This window comes from Chrysemys picta, chromosome 1, assembly GCF_011386835.1.
Source record: "Chrysemys picta bellii isolate R12L10 chromosome 1, ASM1138683v2, whole genome shotgun sequence".
Classification (NCBI taxonomy): Eukaryota; Metazoa; Chordata; order Testudines; family Emydidae; genus Chrysemys; species Chrysemys picta.
The window spans coordinates 86108877-86129388 of record NC_088791.1 but is presented as its reverse complement, the minus strand read 5'-3'; the positions used below and the strand labels follow the sequence as shown (position 1 = coordinate 86129388).

Here is a 20512-nt window from a genome sequence, read left to right as displayed (position 1 = left end):
AGTAGAGAATGTTCTGCAGAGACGACTGTGTGGGCAAGACTCCATGCTGGGAAGCCCATATGGAGAACCGCTTCCATTTTGAGAGGTACATAGCCCTGGTGGAGGGCTTCCTGCTCCCTCATACCACCTGGCGAACCTGCTCTGAGCAAGCCAGCTCTCTGGGATTTAGCCATGGAGCTTCCAGGCCATCAGGTGGAGGGAGCTGAGGTTCAGGTGGAGCAAATGACCGTGGTCCTGGAAGATCAGGTCTGGATGTAGAGGGAGCGGAATTGGAGCAGCCACAGAAAGGCCTAACAGGGTGGTGAACCAGTGCTGCAGGGCCACACTAGGGTAATGAGAATGGCGCATGCCCAATCCCACTTGATTTTTAGCAGAACCTTGTGCACGAGTGGGATGGGAGAAAAGCATAGAACAGGTGATCTGTCCATGGGAGCAAGAAGGCATCCGTGAGCAATCCTGGGCTGTGGCCTCACAGGGAGCAAAACTGGTGACACTTTCTGTTGTGCCTAGTTGCAAACAGGTCTGTCTGGGGAGTCCCCCATCTCTGGAAAACATCCCTCACGATGTCCAAGTGAAGTGACCACTTGTGGTGACTGGAGTAAGACCTGTTGAGGCAATATTCCAGTTCATTATGCCCTCTTGGAAGGTGATGAGGCTCAAAGTGAATTGAGTGGGCTATGCAGAAGTCCAGTAAGAGGACAGCTTCCTGACCCAGGGAGAAAGAGTGAGACCCTCCCTGCCTTTTGAGGTAGAACATGGCTGCAGTGTTGTCCATAAGCACCAGCCCAAAATGGAATGCTTGACAGGTCAGGCAAACTGCTGAGTTCTCTGCTATTGATGTGTAGTGAGAGCTCTTCTGGAGATCACAGGCTTTGAGTCCTGAGGAGCCCTAGGTGAGCTTCCCAGCCTAGTGCTGATGTGTCTGAGACCAGGGATATTGAAGGATGGGGCTGTGCGAAGGGAACGCCCACGCAAATCACCAGTGTGTCCAGCCACCAACTGAGAGAGGCAAGAACCAGGGAAGGAATTGTGAGAACTGAGTCCAGATGGTGGCAGTTTGGCAAGTACACCAAAGCCAGCCATGTCTGAAGGGGCCTGAGGTGTAACTTTGCAAGCTGCACCACATATCTTCAAGAGGCCATGTGACCCAACAGCCTCAGACAAGAATGGGCTGTTGTAATGAATGGACTGGTCCCTGAGGTGTACTATCGTCTGAGACCATCCTTCTGGGAGGAAGGCTCAGGTGTGGGTGGAGTCAAGCACCACTCCAATAAATTCTATCCTCTGTATTGGAATGAGGGTAGACTTCTATGTGTTTATGAGCATGCCAAAGGCCTGGAATGTGGAGTAAATGAGGTGGAGGCTGGACACTACCTGAATTTTGGACTGGCCTCTGACTAGCCAGTCATCCAGATATGGATAGACTTGCACATCCTGCCCCCATCTCCTCAAGAAGGCTGCCGCTACCACCATGAATTTTATGAACACCTGTCGGGCTGACAAACAGGCCAAATGGGAGTACTGCAAATTGGTAGTGCATCTTGTTCATGAGGAACCTGAGGAAACCTCTGTGGCCTTGGAAGATGGAAATGTGAAAGTAGGCGTCTTTCAAATTGAGGGTGGTATACTAGTCCCCTGGATCCAGGGCGGGAATAATGGAAGCCAATGAGACCATATGGAACTTTAGCTTCTTGAGGTAGCTCCCTCCCGTAGGAGTGATTGAACCTCCTGGCTCAGAAGTTGCTTTTGAGGAGGGTCCCTGAAGAGGGATGGGGAGGGAGGGTGGGACGGGGGGTAGAACTGAACTGGTGGGTATATCTCACTTCTGCCATGCTCGGCAACCAACGGTCCGTAGGAATACACGACCATGCCTGGAGGAAGTGGGACATGTCATCTGCAAATGAAGAGGAAACAGGATCCAGAAACTCTGAGAGTGGTACGAGTACTCGAGCATCCCATCAAAATGTCTGCTTAGAACCCCCTAAATGTCTGGCAGAGGCAGGCATTGATGCCGAGGAGGAAGAGGGCAGTGGTCTGTCTAACGCCCCTGCTCCTTTTCCTCTTTGGGTCCTGCCAGGCAAGCACCGAGAGGATTGCTGAGGCCTATAGTGCTTCCTTGAAGTTGCCGGGGTATACAAACCCAGGGACTTAAGGGTTGTCCTGGAATCTTTCAGACTGTGGAGCTTTGCATCACTCTACTCTGAAAAGAGTGAAGCGCCCTCAAAGTAAGGTCCTGGAGGATTTGGTGAACCTCCTGCGTGAGGCCTGAGGACTGGAGCCATGAGCTCCTATGCATGGCCACTACAGACCCTCACTATGGACTTCCCCTCCTCCACTAGTGAGGAGAACTCCAGCCTAACCTCTTGTGGCAGCAAGTCCTTAAACTTCAACATGGAGTCCCATATGTTGAAGTCATATCTGCTCAGGAGCACCTGTTGGTTAGTGATCCTGAACCGGAGAGTCCCAGTCAAGTAGACCATGCTACCAAACAGGTCCACCTTTTTTGAGTCCTTTGCATTGGGAGTCACCTCCTGCAAACTCTGCTGATCTCATTCACTGGTAGCAGACACTATCAGGGATCTGGAGGAGGTGGGGGCATGAGTATTCAGGAACTCATATCCTTGAGCCAGAACAAAGTACTTCCTCTTGGCTGTGGGAGGTAGGGCAGCAGGGTTTGCCACAGGGCATTTGTCAGGTCCATGATGGCTTTGTTGAGAGGCAGGGCCACTCTCATTGGGCCCACTGCGGTCAGAATGTCAACCAGACTATGGGAGGACTCCTTTACTATCTCCACTTGTATGCCCAACTTTTTGGCCACCCTATTCAGCAGCTCCTGTTGGGCCTTGTAGTTGTCCTGGGAAAGTGACATGCCCATTCTCAATACAGCCTTGTCAGGAGAAGAGGAGGAGGAGGCCAGCACCAGCTGAGGGCACCCCCTCCACCCCTGTACAGACTGGATCTCGTGGCACCAGCTCCTGATACTCAGTACCAGAGTCCAGATTGGACTCTGCCCGAAGGGGCAGCAGAGCCCTTCCTTCAGAAGCCATTGAATAGGAGCACCTCGACTGTGGTCCCTGTACTGGGGGAAACGCCCACGAGTTCCAAGTGTACCGGTCCCTGCCAAGGAGGCCAAGAACCCAATGGCATTCCCTGGCTCGGGTTCACCACCGAGTAATGCCGACTTGAGGAGTGTTGGGGTTGACTCCTGAGTAAAAATTGCACAAATATGTAAAATCCTCAAAGAGTATATTGTGCATGTATTCTTGAAACACATTTCCCATGAATATAGATCAGTTAGATACATCAGAAACAATTCAACTATGTCTGAACATGCTGCTGTAGCGGCTAAGACAGGCTGTGTTGCTAAGTGGTAAGATACAAAGGTTTAATTATTTTAAATAGCTGTTCAAGGCATTTAGAAGAAATGTTAGTTTTCATTAAATATTTGTATTGATTCATTTCTTAATGCTGAGATTTGATGTGAATAAGGAATAGAAAAAAACTTAAATTTATATTTAAAAATATTAGGCCTTGGTCAACAAGATGTGTTATTAATTAAAGAGGGTGAAATTAATGAAAAGTGAACCAGTTAGAATGGCCCTAATTGAGTCAATATGGATTATTAATTTTCCCAATCCTTTGAAAAGCTCGTAATAGCTACAGTGTACTATCTCTTGTCAATAAGGCTTAACCACAAACATGTAGAATTCCAGATGTAGTAAATATAATTCAGTTTTTCTCTGCCTTCCAAGTAGAGACTAGAGATTCAGGATAATTCCAATATCTTCCTTACCATGGGGGAGGTTAAGCACTTATAATAGCTATTTTAAGATGTACAGATAGACTTTCATGTCTCGCTGTTTTAACATAGTATTCTCCTGCTATATAATTCTCACCAGGGTGCCGCCTGTTCAAATATTCTCTCTGTGTTATATTTTTTTTCTCAGGATGTAACATTTCTGATGCAAGCATAAGCTCCGTCAAAAAAAAGCTAAATATGCACAACATAAACATACAGTAGATTGAGATCACCTTTTCTATTTAAAGTACAGTACTTGTTTGTTCCTATGGTAGCTTGAGCTTTCAAGCAGATTTTTGCCCATAGAAACAATACAGTCCTGGGCTACATACCACATTTATGGATAACTGCAGAAGTTGTTCTTATATTCAGCATATTACAATAGCTCTTTCCAGAAAATCCAACTGTGTCAGTAGAAAAATGTACATTTTTATTTATTTTTATTTCTAACTATATTTTGGCAACTATAAAATAAATATTATAGAGACACAATACTTAACTTTTGCTCCTCTTTTATCTTGTAAAAAAGGCTTCTTCTAATTTCACATTTTTTCTGGGGAGAAGAAATCAAATTTAATGTAAGGAGAGGTAAACTACAAGATTTGCTATTTAGTGATATTTGATATTGATATTTAGTATTCAGGGCTGACTATGTGCAGCTTAGCACAATCACATACAGAGTAATGTTTCTGCATGAAAATACCCAAAACATCAGACTTTGAGAATATTGTACAAAGGTGGGACCTGATTCATCAGTACAACAAAGGCTGCTTTGCACTGTCCAGTAGCACAAAGCAGCCCTCAACCTGGTTTCACTTGCCACTGAAGCATGTCCTCCTCCACAGAGGGATCCTCCAACAATAAAAAGTCACCATGGTAGATCCTATGCCAAATTTCCATTCAGCACAGGGCACAGGCCCTTAGCTCGGCTGGTCCGTGGCTCCTGGGGATAGAAAGCAGCCGGCACAGATCAGAATAGCCTTCAGCCTGCTCTAATTCATGCCAGACCAGACCAAAGCCTGCACAACATAAAGCCACCTTCTCCTTCTTTTGCATCCCTCTAGACTTGCACTGAACACTCTTAGGTTGGGTCAGAGAATTGGGCCCTATGTATATCCATATCACATGGAAAAGCAAGAGGAATGTTAAAGGTGACCTTCAAAAGGAAAAACTGGACTCGTTCTGTTTTATTGCTTCATTATGATGAATAAAGGCAGCCTGAAAAATTTATTTAAAAAACAAAAAGTTTCCTGACTGTCTCTACATTAGAAATTCTGGGCTCGTCTGCCCTTGAAGACTCTTTTGTGACTGAGAACTAGGGAAATTATGAAATCCCAAGAGACAAGAAACTGAAAGTTAGCAGTTGAGCAGGGAAGGGTTTTTTAGTCAATTGTTTAAAACTCCACTGTATTTTTGTTGGTTTTGCTAATACTTATTTTCACTCCCATATTTGGGACACTGGATAGCCTTATTAACCTGCCCCCTTCTTTCTACTGAAATGTGTTAGCTCACAGTAAGCTTTTAGTGACACCCACATACATCCAGAAAAGCTTATCTAGTAAAACCAGGCAGCATTCCACCACACCAGTGAAGACCAGACTTGACAATCCTGAACTTTAAGAAAAAGAAGTGAAAACAAAATCTTTATGAAACAGCAGAAACCCTTCAGGTCTTCTTTATACAAAAAAAAGAGGGGGGGGGGCAAAATCTTTAAAAATAGTATTTTTCAATTCACCTCATACAAGTACTGAAGTGCAATCTCTTTATTGTGAAAGTGCAACTTACAAATGTAGCTTTTTTTTGTTACATAACTGCACTCAAAAACAAAACAATGTAAAACTTTAGAGCCTACAAATCCACTCAGTCCTACTTTTTATTCAGCCAATCGCTAAGACAAACAAGTTTGTTTACATTTACAGGACATAATGCTTCTTATTTACAATGTCACCTGAAAGTGAGAACAGGCGTTTGCATGGCACTTTTGTAGACAGCATTGCAAGGTATTTACGTGCTAGACATTCGTATTCCCCTTCGTGCTTCTGCCACCATTCCAGAGGACATGCTTCCATGTTGATGGGAAAAAAACATTTAAAACAAAAAATATTAATTAGATTTGTGACTGAACTCCTTGGGGGAGAATTATGTGTCTCCTGCTGTATGCATTCTACCATATATTTCATGTTATAGCAATCTCGGATGATGACCCAGCACATATTGTTCATTTTAAGAATACTTACACTGCAGATTTGACAAAACGCAAATAAGATACCAATGTGAGATTTCTAAAGATAGCTCCAGCACTCGACCCAAGGTTTAAGAATCTGAAGCGCCTGCCAAAATCTGAGAGGGATGAGATATGGAGCGTGCTTTCAAAAGTCTTAAAAGAGCAACACTCCATGTGGAAACTACAGAATCCGAACCACCAAAAAAGAAAATCAACCTTTCTGCTGGGGGCATCTGGCTCAGATGATGAAAATGAACATGTGTCAGTCTGCACTGCTTTAGATTGTTATCGAGCAGAATTATTGTTATCAGCATAAACGCATGTCCTCTGGAAGGGTGGTTGAAGCATGAAGGGACATACGAATCTTCAGTGCATCTTGCATGTAAATATCTTGCGATGCCGGCTACAACAGTGCCATGCAAACCCTGTTGTCACTTTCAGGTGACATTGTAAACAAGAAGCAGGCAGCATTATCTCCTGCAAATGTAAACAAACTTGTTTGTCTGAGGATTGGCTGAGTAGGACTGAGTGGACTTGTAAGCTCTAAAGTTTTACATTGTTTTATTTTTGAGTGCAATTTTTTTTTACATAATTCTACATTTGTAAGTTCAACTTTCATGATAAAGAGATTGCACTACATTATTTGTATTAGATGAATTGAAAAATACTATTTCTTTTGTTTTTTACTGTGCAAATATTTGTAATAAAAATAATAATATAAGATGAGCACTGTATATTTTGTATTCTGTGTGGTAATTGAAATCAGTATATTTGAACATGTAGAAAACATCCAAAAATATTTAAATAAATGGTATTCTATTATTAACAGTGCAATTAATCACAATTAATTTTAATCGCTTGACAGTCCTAAATAAAACAAATATAAAATAGTAATAGAACAATTAGAATACAAGTGACAGGAGACTATTGGGTCAGGTTGGCATGCTGAGGCATGTACGTGTTACAACTTGAACTTCAAAAAAACAAAACAAGACAATCCACCGCTTCCGAATTCCTTTGTCATGTTCTGGACATACCCTGGCAGGATTAACTTACTTACTTTCCTTCTCAATCATCCTTGGGTGAAGGGTTGGCCACCAGCCATTGCAGGAGTCCCAAGTAGCGCATGGGTCCAACAGCTGTGCTTCCCTTCCAGGGAGCCTGAAGGGGGCTGTGGAGGCTGAAGTCCTCCACAGATATTGGGGGATTCACTGATTATTCAGTGGTGAACCTCCTGGTTATGCCACTGGGACCAAACCTGTTTCCCCCCACAAACACCCCAAGTGGAAACTCTGCAAGGGAACCTTGTGGCATTTCCACTCCCCTACTCAGGCATAGCACATGTAAGGCACTCATATTGGTCAACTTCAGTACAGTATTCCCATTCCAGTATTGAATACACACTGTAAATGAGAAATCCCCAAAACTAACCCAGTCTGTATCTAGATATTTTTCTGCAGTTGGCTTTTCCTGTTTTAAAAATCCCCAGAAGCCTTAATTCCATTGCATCCTTGCCTGGTTTCAAGGTGCTCTCTAACTTAATACATAATGTATGACTCCTTTCCCACTTACAGACATAATATTTGTAATGTAATATGGTCCATTCTCTCTACTAGGATATAGTTGAACATATTTACCAGGCATGCCTCTGTTCACATATGACTACTGCATGTCCAGCGCCTCTGTGGATTATTCAGGTTCTGGGCATGGCTGTTGTCCCACTATATAATGTGCTAAAGAGGAAAATAATTTGCAGCATCTCTTGAACTATTTTTAACTACTACTGGAGGCAGGGTCCCAGACTAGCTGGACATTTCTTCTGTCACTGCATGGCATATTCTATGTTCCCATCTACTCTGTCATCTCATAATTATCCAGTGCAGACTGTGTCCTGATGACGTTGTATGCCACACTATAAAGTGCACTATCACAATAGTGCTGAACTTACTTTTCCAGGGCCATTATTCTACCCAGTCCTGTCAACTTATTCCTTATCAATATATAATCTTCACTACAGTTAATCCAATCTTGTGGGACAGTGCACTGTCATGTTACTACAGCAGTGCAGGATGTGTCTCTAAAGTCTTAATCTTGTGACATTAGCATAGGCACTCAATTGGGAGTCATAAAATGTATCATACATTTGTGGCAAATATGACCAATGGGTTTCTCAATTTGTTGCCTATGTCCACCTGGATTCCCACTAGATTGGCATAACGATCCCTTTAGGCCTTAAAACCTGTGAATTTTTGGTGGCAAACTGTATCTGCAGCACTGACCAGTTCTGACCAGGTTTCCCTAAGTCAAGTGGTTGGCCCTAATCTTGTGAGTTCAGGTAGGTGATTTCAGTGTCAAAGATATGAAACCTTGAGCAGCTTGTCATGGTGGATGTGATCATAGCAACTGTGATGAACTGAGAAAATGTCTGTGTTATTTCTTATGAATGCTATGGATGAGTTGGTGTCTCTGTTCAATTTTTGTATTGCTGCCTACTTGAATGCAAAAGGTTAAGACAGACTGGAGCTTGAGGTTGACCTAGGGGCAGGAACCACCACAAGTACTAAGATATAAGACAGCTTCAGGTACACACTTTCAAAGCAGCTAAGAGAACAATGACTGGGCCCTCAGCTAGGGGGAGAAGTTACCTCGCTGGCTCCATCCATTTTAGAATGTCTTTACTTCCCTAAGACTAAGCCGGGGAACAAAGTAGACCTAAAACCCCAAAGATACTAGAAAAGGGAAGAGGAGGGTGAGTGAGCTGGGAGAACTGGCCCTGGGGGGTGTCAATGAAAAAGCTGACACACTGGAAGAACTCATTCACAGGCAGGAGGCGCATGCGCCATGAAGTGTAAGCTAGTTCTCCCATCTCAGAGATGGGGAATAAGACAGACCTTCCTGAGCTATAGAGATAGAGGTTAAGATTAGGTAAGGAAATATGCATATAGGTCTCTTTGATATTTTAAATCCACTTCTCGAGGCACTTTGTACATTTTGGAAAAATAAATCCTGCTTTGTTTTAAATAAGCTATTTCTGTATCACTGCAAACATACGCTGTTACAGTATGATTGGCACCTAGGGGGGTGTAACCCAGAGACCAAGTCAGAAAGTGTTTGGCTCATGAGATCCCATCCCAAACAGAAGCGAGGGCATGGGCATGTCACTTGAAAAGAGTGCACTCAGTGGACTGGAAAAAGGTCTTAGCAGGGACAGCCTACCCAGGGATCTTGACAGCAGCTGGTCACATTTGGATGGACAAATTAAAAAGTAAATTTTTCTATCTAGTCTATCACTGGACCATGACCAATGCTGGATGCTTCAGAAGAAGGTTTTATAATGAGCCAAATGCGAATCCAGGACCCAATTACAATTAATCTCATCATTTGCATGGATGCAACTGTCACATAAGGCAGTAGGAGTTGCATCTGTGCAACTGATGGAATAATTGGCCTCTTTTATTAGCAGAAGTGATTGGAGATGCACCTGCTTTCAGAAGGTCTGAATTTGGGACACTGTTCCTAAAGTGGGTGTTACAAGAGCAAGAGAGAGAATACCTTCATGACGACAGTGGGGGTTTGCCTTATGGTTTGAAGTAAGGAGATAGGATAAAATTATAAGGTCTAACTAGTGAAGGGCAGATTTTATATTTATGCAAATCGTGTATGGCTTCATTATTGTTTACTAGAAACTAGAAACATACACATGGTAAACTGAAGGCTTCACTAATCTTTTCAATGAGCTTGTGCAAATGTATGGCTGATTGGTTTAACATGGTTTCAACCTGAAACTGAATGAAGCATTGGGTTTTGTGCATATCTGAAGCTCAAAGGTTCCACGGGGGAGTTGAACCCACATTACTCAAAACCAAAGGAAATGGTCACACTAATCCATTCAATCCAAATTCCCAATTCCCTTTTTGAGGAAGCACCTACTTTAACAAATATTTTATCCTACATTTTGCATATACTCAATCACTGAGCACTCATATTATTCTAGTTATGCTGTCACCCAGTGGTCTTATTCTTAAAAATCTGACTTCTTTGATAACAAACACACAACAGTGCACAGTAACCTCCCAGGATTCTCTGATATTCTAGTTCTAAATGAGAATCCAACCACCCAAGTGCCCTTTGGCCAGTTCCTGCAGAAGACAAAGCCTGAGAATGTTGCTCACACCATTTTCAACTTGCAGCCCAGTAAAGTGAAGGGTGCACTTGTAACATTTTCCTTCAGATTTTCTGGAAATGCTCACTGAAGTGGAGTTCCCTCCTGCTCCTTTGCTATTCTCTGATAGTGCAGCTCAGAGTGTTCAGAGACACAAGAGAAGGGAAGTAATGACTCAGACTGCAGATTTTGAAGAAGGGCATGTCAGGAGATCAGGCTTGAAGCAGAGCTGGCTAAAATGTTAAACAATGGAACAAGATGGGTGGCATCTTGAAGGCGAATCAATGAAAGTTAGCTGGGGGATAATGCACACAGACTTGGTTGAAGAAGCATGTGATTTGGCTCACCCTCTCCTTCCACTGGCTCAGTTCTGTGATCTGTCACTAAAATAAAACTTACAGGAATTTCCCTTGAATTATCATGCTGGAACACAGAATGAAACCACAGAGAAGAAATACAAGAACATCAATTTATGTATTGGTAATGTGGTGTCAACAGGCCACACCAACCTAATCTGGTCACTGTTTTAATGTTTAGCAATTGAGAGATTGTGTACAATAATTGAATAATGCCTTTCACTAAGGCCAATCATACTTTGGTTGCCCTTTGATAGATATACATTGAATCACAGATGTTGAAGATAGAAACGATCTAGCAGGCCATCTTCAATGTATTTGTATTATTTATATAGTAGCATTGACTTGTACAGTATAGACATGTAAACGTCTACCCGACTGCACTAGGCAGGATTGTCCTTAATTAATATTCATAAATGCTAATATCTCCTAACTCTATTTTTGAATGTTTTGTTGTTGTTCCAGAATTTAGCCTATGAAATAATTCTAACACTTGGACAGGCATTCGAGGTAGCCTACCAGCTCGCACTACAAGCACGAAAAGGAGGCCATTCTTCAACCCTCCCAGAAAGCTTTGAAAATAAACCCACCAAACCAATTCCAAAACCACGTGTTAGTATTCGAAAGTCTGTGGTAAGTAGCAAATAAGAAAATCAAAACCCACCTGTACAAAAAAATATGTTGGCATGAATCTGATAGTAGTTTACATATTTGTTTGGTCAGAAAAGCACCTCCCAAGATAAGCTATGCCGCATCCACTCATCACTCCAAAGTCAATCTGCAAGGAGTTATAGAATCTCAGCATACCATCAATTTGCAACACTTTATCTCAGACCCTTCCATCTTATGGAGTTGTATATGTAGTACTAGTCAGGCATCTCTTATGCTGTTATTCCACTGCTTGAACCGTTTCAGTGTTTATTTCCATGTGTTAATGTAGCTGTTTTAAATGCCATGGACTACAATCAGCTCTGATTTACAACCTGTGCGATCACTTTGACTTCACTGAGATTGCGACAAGGTGTAAATCAACACAAAATTTAGCTTGATGTATTTTAACCCTTTTTGTTTAGCTTTGATACCAGTATGAGACCATAACATTGATATCTTCATCTTTCAAAACTAACTAAAAACCAGACCTCTGAGGACAATCATGTATTAGCACAATAATCCTGTTGTGTCTTCTAACTGAGTGCCTGTGACTTCCCCCAATACAGGATCACTGCAGATGCAAATCAATGACTGGTAAATTTTGAAGGCACAGAATTTTGGTTCAGATAAGGCCTCTGACAACTGAATCCTAATTTGACTTGACTGAACTTTCAATTATCTTCCTTTTCCTCCTTTCTTCATATTCTATCCTTTTACCTTTCTCCTCCCATCAGAACCACCTCATTCTCTTTTCTTCCTGTCTTTTGACCCTCAACAGTCTCCCTGCTTTCAAAGCTCCTCTTCTCTGGAACCCAACCTGCCTTTCTGATATTTTTTCCATAAGCCAAAACAGGTTCCCTGACCTGATCTCACTCTCCACAATTCCTAACAAAACCACTATCTATAGTGACATTCCACTTAAGAAGGAAAGGTCTTCAGTCTCATCTTTGGGTACTGGTTGTACTAGTCAAATATTATTTGGGGCATGCAGAACTTAAAGATGTCCGAGAATTAATTAGCCCCCACCATACACACAACTTCTTTCTAAAGACAGTCAGCAGTCCAAGAGATTGCTAAAATCTAGCTTGAGTAGAGCTAGTCAGGAATTGTCCAACTAAAGAGTTCAATCAAAAAATGCTGACTTGCTTAAATGTTTCACAAAAACACTTTGGATTCAATTAATTTTTGTCAAATTATGGATACGGTTCTGCTGGGAACAGTGGGCTTCAAGGGTCCATGGTTCCTGGGCAACCATATGGTCTGGCCTCGGTCCAGGGACCCCAGGGCTTCCAGGCTCCCTGTAGTGGAGCAGGAAATCCTGGAAGTCCCAACTTTAACTACAAGGAGTCTGGTGGCACCTTAAAGACTAACAGATTTATTTGGGCATAAGCTTTCGTGAGTAAAAACCTCACTTCTTCGGATGCATAGAGCCGAAGTGGCTTGCATCTGAAGAAGTGAGGTTCTTACCCATGAAAGCTTATGCTCCCAATACTTCTGTTAGTCTTAAAGGTGCCACAGGACCCTCTGTTGCTTTTTACAGATTCAGACTAACACGGCTACCCCTCTGATACATAGCACAAGACGTGACTCTCAGGGTCTAGGATCCCAGCACTGCAGTAGGCAACCTGAAAGTCCTGAGAGCCCCAGCTGATTTGGGAGTCTGGGGGTTTTCAGGCTCCTTGAGGCTGAGCTGGACTCCCAGGGCAGTTAGCGCCGCAGGCTACAGGGAGTTGGGCAGGTCGGGGAGCCAGCTGGCCTGGGAGCTGCATGGCAGAGCTGCCCCAGACCCATGGCTGTCAGAATCCCCAGCTGCTGCTGACATGATTCATGTCAGTTCTACTGGTGGCCACCACTCAATAGCAGCAGTGAAACTGACCCATCCAACTCAGGCTGAAACTAAATTGCAAAATGTCAAAATTTTCTGTGCACTGGAAAGTCTGAAATTTGATCAGCTCTAATATTGAAGTCTCAGAAGATCTAATAAGCATCTGTCGGGACTGAAAAGAAGGCAGCCACATTTCTAACCTAAAATAAAAATTGTTCAGATATAGTTTGGTTTTTGGTGAAATTGTTGTTTCATCTAAACTGATACCCCTTCCCAAATGAAGGCCTGATGGAACAATGAGCAAGGCCAGTATATATGTTATTAATTTAACTCAATTTAAAACTCCCTTCTGAAGTGTGAAAATGGCACAGAGGTATTGTTCTTCTTGGAGTGCTTGTCCCTATGTGTATTCCACGGTGGGTATGCGCGCACTCCACACGCATGGAACCAGAGAAATGTGAAAGCAGTGTCCGTTGGTCCGCACATGCGTGCCTGGCTCATCTCGTGCCTCCAACTGAGGAGTTAATAGATGGGGTGGGGCGACCACCTCCCCAGTTCCTTCTCACCGCCACGTAGTTCGGTTTGGAATCTCCAGAGTCCAAAGCTTCAGCTTTCTCCTTTTTCTGTGAATATATATACATATCTGTAAATAGTTTTCATGGTTCTGGAGTTTGAAAGTTTGTATCTGATCATTTTAGTGTTTCAGAGTTACTTAGTCTCCCTGACCTGGGGGTACCGCATTATGCCCAGGACTCTCAGCTTCAAAATTTGGGCTTCCTGCACGTGATGCTTCTTGATCAGCATTGACCACCAACACTGCTTGTAGTGCCTCAGGGACACCCACATCATGGCAAGGTGCAATACCTGCCCTTCATTCCACTGCCAGACCCAGGAACTGAGGGAACTTCACCTTAGGAAGCACCTAATAGAAAAGGCCATGAAGCCTCAGTCAGACCCAGGCCAGGGAACCCCCAGCCCCTCATATCAGATTGACTCAGCAAGGAGTCCATCTCCTGCCACAAGGTCCGAGTCCAAAGTGAAGGAGTCTACCCCCACAGATCTTTCAGTGGGGTCTTTTCAGGAGAGCTGGGAGAATTCCCATAAGCATGAGGCTAAATCTTCCTCCAGACCCACTTCAAAGAAGTCAGATTCATCCCTGCCTAAACTGAGCAAGCTCAAACCAAGAGAACTTAGTATGTTCCAAACCATGACTAGAAAGCCCTCAAGTCAAGGGTGTCCATCAGCACTGGATTGTGGTCGAGGACACTGGTGCCTCTGGTACCCTCCAAACACAAACCCTGGGATCCACCAGCACTGATGAAGACCAATCAGCTAAGAGCATCAGTTAGCCACAGTACCATCTTTGTCTTCAATAGCTGTGGCACAGACTGTGGTTTGGGTGACCAGGACCTTTCTCACTCCAGGAAGAGCTGAGACCTACACTCCTCCTGAGGATATTTTCACTTTCCCCCAGACCCAGAGTCTCCCACTCCATTGGGTCCCTCCCTGTTGAGAGAGGTTATAAACCTACGAGGGGCAGAGGTGCCAACTTCCCCTGTTCCCAGGGGGTGCGTGACCCCTGGTCTCCCCAGTCCCCACCCCCACTGCATCCCTTCCCCCAAGCCCCCACCCCTGCCCCACCTCTTCCTGCCCCACCCCCGCCACGGCTCCATTCCCAGCCCTGGCCCCAGACTCACTCCCAGCTACAGCCCCAGCCTCGACCCCCTTTACCCTGTCCGCATCCCCCGCTCTGAGTCACACCAACACTCCTGGCCTCAGTTGAGCGGGAGCACGGACAGCAGTAAGGGAGGGCATGACCCTGAAAAGTTTGGGGACCACTGCACTAGAACAGTCTCAAGCAAGAAGTGGAATATTTCTTACAGTGTGGAGTGATAGAGTGGGTTGCTCTGCAGTACTAAGGGGGTGGTTTTTACTTGCCATACTGCCTAATATCCAAAAAGAAGGACAGTTGGAGACCCATTCTGGACCTCTGCCATCTCAACCTCTTTATTCACAAACTCAAGTTCCTGATAGTGATGTTGGCATCTATAATTCCATCCCTGGAAAGGGACATGTGGTTTACAGCTCTTGACATGGACACCTACTTTCGCGTGGACATCCACCCTGCTCACAGACACTGTCTCAGCTCATGGTGGGCTCTGACCACTTTCAATACAGAGTACTCCTTTTCAGCATTGCTACCTCCCTGGGGTAGTTACCAAGGTGTTTTCTGTAGTAGAAAACTATATGAGACATCGTGGATGCACCATCATCTGCACTTTGACAATTGGCTCCAGGTCATGCCAAGAGGCCTGTCCATTGACTTTGACAATGATGCAACTCCTCTCTTCTTTGGGGGGGGTCAGCATAAATGCTGAAAAAATCCATCGTCACCCCTACACTGAAGTTAGACTTCATCGAGGCTTCCTTAAATTCAGCCACGGCAAGGGCATATCTGCTTAGGACAGGTTTCAAGCTATGAACACTATTACGGACCAGGTCATAAGCAACCTACGAGTGCCTGTCAGGACCTGTCTCTGTCTTCTAGGCCATATGGCCTCATGTACTTATGTCATGCTATTTGCAAGACTCTACCCTCATTGCCTACAAGCATGGCTCCAAACTGTGTACTTGCCAAACCAACAATCCATGAACACCATAGTGACTGTTCCCACTAAAGTGAAACTGTCCCTGTTATCGTGGAAGAATCCTCACCAGGTATGTGTTGGTATTCCCTTCCTCGCTTCTGCACCAGACAGGATGATCATTACCTGTTGGGTTGGGGTATGCACATGGACAACCATAAAACACAAGTCGCCTGGACATCTCCAGAGTCCAGGATGCACATCAATGTTCTAGAGCCATGAGCAGTTTTAAAGACTTGCAAAGCCTTTCTCCTGGTCATTCAAAGTCACTATGTCTTCATAATGTTGGACAACATCACAACTGTCTTTTACATCCAACAGGGAGGAGCGAGATCCATCCCCTATGTGCAGAAGCTGTCAGTCTGTGGAACTGGGGCATCAGCAATCAGATTACCCTGTCAGCAGTCTACCTATCAGGAAACCGGAATGTGCTAGTGGACTCTCTCAGCGGACACTTTTCTGTTGATTACAAGGAGGAGCTACACGACTCTGTGATGAACAATATTCTCGCTCTCTGGGAGACTCCCCCACCAGGGACTTGTTGACCTACCAAACAAACATGGAATGCAACCTATACTGTTCCAGGGGAGCCATAGGTTGCCACTCACAGGATGATGCTCCTCTGCTTCCATGGTCAAACCATCTGAATTATGCCTTCCCTATGCCACTACCACTCCTGTCTCGAGTTTTGCACAAGATTTGGCAGGACAGGGCACAAGTCATTCTCATTGTCCCCAACTGGCCCATACAGTTTTTGTTCCTGAACCTACTACACTTGTTGTCTCAGGCACTAATCATTATTCCTACATTCTCGATCTGACCCAGAGGAACAGCAAGATCAAGTATCCCAACCCACATCCGCTTCATCTCAGAGCCTGGTTTTTGGATGGGCATCATCCTTAGAGCAATTATGTTCTGAATCTGTACAGAACATCCTTTTTAACAATAGGAAGGATTCCACTAGGAAATGTTGCCTAACCAAGTGGAAGCGTTCTTCTGTCTGAGCACATCAACGACACACACCCCTAGAAGCTGCAGGTATTGCTCTCATTCTAGACTGTATCCTTTCCATAAAGACAACAGATTTATCCGTCAGCTCCTAACGGGTCCACTTGGTGGCAATCAGTGCATACCATCCACTTTCACAGGGCTACTCAATCTTTGCACACCCACTGACTAGCAGATTCTGGAAAAGCCTAAGCAGAACCTTTCCGCCTGAAAAAAAAAGGGGATACTCCTCAATGGGACTTGAACCTTGTTCTCTCAATACTCACCAAGCCTCCTTTTGAACTATTAGCTTCTTCCTCCATGTCTCTCTCATGTCCCTGAAGGGTGCATTCCTGGTAGCCATCACCTAAGCCGGATGAGCTTGGAGTGCTGATGGCGGATCCTCCTTTCTTTATATTCCATAAGGACAAAGTTTCATTATGTTTACACCCTAAATTCACCCCCAAAGTAGTCTCTGAGTTTCACCTGAACCAGACAATTCACTTACCTGTGTTCTTCCCAAAACCACACACATACTCTGAAGAAAAGAGGGTCAGGCTATAAAAAAAAATCTCAAAATGGATCTCAGGCTGTATTTTGCTCTATCAACTGTCTAATCTTCCCCCACCTCCTGGGGTAAGAACTCATTCCACAAGAGCCCAAGCAATGTCTATGGCATCGCTTCAAGCGGTGCCTTTATTCAGCATCTGTAAATCACTTGTGTGGAGCTCTGTCCACATGTTTGCGAGACACTGTGCTTTGGTACAGGACTCCTCTGCTGATGCATCTTTTAGAACGGCAGACCTTCATTCGGCTCCGCCACCTATAGCCTCGCAACCTCCTCCTGGTTGAATACTGCTTGTCAGTCACCCACAGTGGAATACACTTAAGAACCAGCATGCAAAGAACAGAAGGTTACTTACCTTATAATAGCTGCAGGTTCTTCAAGATGTGTGGTCCTTTTCTGTATTCCACTACCCGCTCTCCTTCCCCTTTGCTTTGAGTCTTCTCTGATTTGCGGTAGAGAAGGAACTGGAAAGGTGGTCAGTTCGCCCTGCTCTTTATCTCCTTGGTTGAAGGTAGGAAATGAGCCAGGGTGTATGCGTGGACCAATGGACGTTGCTTTCAAAATTCTCCAGCTCTGGTCACATGGAGCACATGCGCACCCACAGTGGACTACAGATAGGGACCGCCCATCTCAAAGAACCTCCAGTTACTATAAGGTAATTAACTTGCTGTTTTGTGATGTATGTCAGAATGCTCTGCTTTGTAAAAGATTATCTTAAGAAAGAAAAAATTTTGGCCACTGGGGTTGTCATCTGGCTCTATACACCTCTACCCCGATATAACATGACCCGATATAACACGAATTCAGATATAACACGACCCGTTATAACATGAATTCGGATATAACGCAGTAAAGCAGTGCTCTGGGGGCGCGGGGCTGCGCACTCCGGTGGATCAAAGCAAGTTCAATATAACGCGGTTTCACCTATAACGTGGTAAGATTTTTTGGCTCCCGAGAACAGCATTATATCGAGGTAGAGGTGTATTAAAAAAGGTTAGAGCATATCTCAGGATCAAGCCCTTAATAAACCTTAGTTATAAGTAAGTGATAGTCCCGTATACATTTCTCTGTGATGGTAAAACCATGGGATTTATTCTATGACCTCTTCAGTGGATGCAAAACTAGTACTTGAGATGTTTTGTACAAAAGTGCTGATCCAATTAAGTGTGTGTATTTATTTGTATTTGTTTTAAAGCAGATAGATCCATCTGAACAAAAGACTCTTGCCAATCTACCGTGGATTGTAGAACCTGGACAAGAAGCCAAAAGAGGAATTAATACCAAGTATGAAACTACAATTTTCTGATACAAAACTGTCCTCTGGTTCTTGTTGTGCCTTGCACTCCAAGTAGTCACAGCACAGCCTTTCCTTTACGGCAACGTTTCAATCCAGTAGAGAGGAAGACTGCACTGTAAGAGTGGCCTTGTAACTAACAAAAAAAGGCTGGTAATCATTTCTTCCTGCAGCACTGACAGGAGAATGACACTATATGAAGACTTTTAAATTACAGTCTGCAAGGAGAGTGAGGAAATATTTTTCAAGCAGTCCTCTTGTGACTCCGCCACAGTGCTTTCTTTGATTTCTTATTTTAGGAGTCTACTTTTTAAAAAGTTCTCTAAACTAACATTAATGCTGCCTATGAGTATGAGATTTGGTTGGTTATTTAAATCTTGGCAGGTTTTAATTGAAATAGAATGATTAAATACAATATTTGTGACACCCCTGAACGCCTAAGAATTAATTACTCTTTATTGTATTAAAAAAAATAATAAAATAACAAGAAATTAGTTACCCCAATTTCTGTGTGTGCCGGTTTTATATGTAATCATTGGTGTCCTTTGATCCTCTTTAAAAAATAACCTATCACAGTGTGACAAAGGATGAGAATTTTATGATTAGTTAAAAAGAGGAATTAATAATGCACAGAAACTGTGTCTTGTATTAGATATTTTTATGGAAGAGAATACTATGGGAGAACGTAGAAATATTTATGGGAGATGAAGTCAGATTAACTATGAAAGATTTTGTTTATTTTAAAGTTGACTAAACAACTGCTACTGTACCTTGAGCAAAATATCAATGGTGGATGCACTAGTTGCTTCATCTGATGGGAATAGAATAGAAGCAGACTAGTCACTGCACTACACACACAACAATTTACACAGTTTAATGTTGCTATAAGTCATGAATTCTACTAGTATTTTTAAAAATCTCAACAGCAGTTCTAGAGAACATAATCAAAACTACAGATTTTGCTATCAAGGTTTCTGTCAAAGAAAGCTTGTTTGAAAGAAGTTCTTCTGCAGACATTTTTCTAAATAAAGAAAGAAAGAGAAAAAAATTCCAAAGTAATAAATCTGTTTTCATGAAACAAAAATGGTTAAGCATTTGCTTGATTAAATGAAATTTACTTACATTTTCTTTAAAGTGTTTTAATTTTTTTAATGTCTGTGGAGTATTTGTATAATACCATAATGTATATTTATGTAGAACTGAATTATAACGGTGCAAATATCATTATAGGAGAAAAATGACATTTTAATGTATATTGTTCTATCCAGTCAAATTGTGAATCATTTTGAAGTTCATTATAGCGATATTAATAAATTGTGTGGTTGTCTTAATGTTTTTTTATTATTATTATTATTATTTCATATCTAACTGAGCTTTTCAATTACAATCATCAATTGGTGAATTCCAAAAATGGATAACTGGACTTGGTTTAAAATTGATAATTGTATATGGTTTAATTAAGCCTATAGCTCCGAGTGATGAAAGCCTTTTAACACAGTATTCAATTTACTTGAACAAATAGTTCCTTGTACATATTTTGCTTATTCACTGTTGATATGTATGTAGTAAATTGACAGTAAAAATAACTGAAAACTATGGTACCAAAAGGAAAATTGTATAGGAACAAAGTAAATAATAGCCTCACTGCAACAAATACTTAGATGTAAATATGCTTGGGCTTCCAGTTATAAATTTTGTAATTTTGTCATTTATTTATATCCTATAAAAGCACACAAAATAAAATGAAGTTGTACAGTCACTACTGCTTTGTGCGCCAGTCTGTTATTCTTGTAGCACATAAAGGGCCTGTTCTGAAGTCCAATGAACTTAGTACAAGTACGCCCCTTGAAGTCAATGGGTTTTGCATCAGACAGAGTGTTCAAGGGGAAAATGCACATGCATACACAGGGTCATACATTCTCTTGATTAAAATTTACACAATTTTTGCGTTAAGGGCCCAGTTTTAGTTTAAAGTTTTACCCTTTTAAAGTCCTTAAATGT

At 42.8% G+C, this 20512-nt stretch overlaps 1 protein-coding gene across 23 annotated transcripts in view; it reads left to right on the top strand.

Annotated features, from left to right (window-relative positions):
- Positions 1 to 20270, top strand: part of ANKS1B (ankyrin repeat and sterile alpha motif domain containing 1B) — a 771828-nt gene extending 751558 nt beyond the window's left edge. For 14 of the 23 annotated variants that reach the window (XM_065561005.1, XM_065560920.1, XM_065560940.1 and 11 more), the window contains 2 exons: positions 11007 to 11174; positions 18413 to 20270. In XM_065561005.1, coding sequence (XP_065417077.1) covers positions 11007 to 11174; positions 18413 to 18523 — 279 coding nt within the window. In that variant the 3' untranslated portion in view covers positions 18524 to 20270. The remainder of the gene's footprint in view (positions 1 to 11006; positions 11175 to 18412) is intronic. The other 9 variants (XM_065561011.1, XM_065561000.1, XM_065560904.1 and 6 more) reach the window with 1 other exon arrangement.
- The last annotated feature ends 242 nt before the right edge of the window (positions 20271 to 20512 follow it).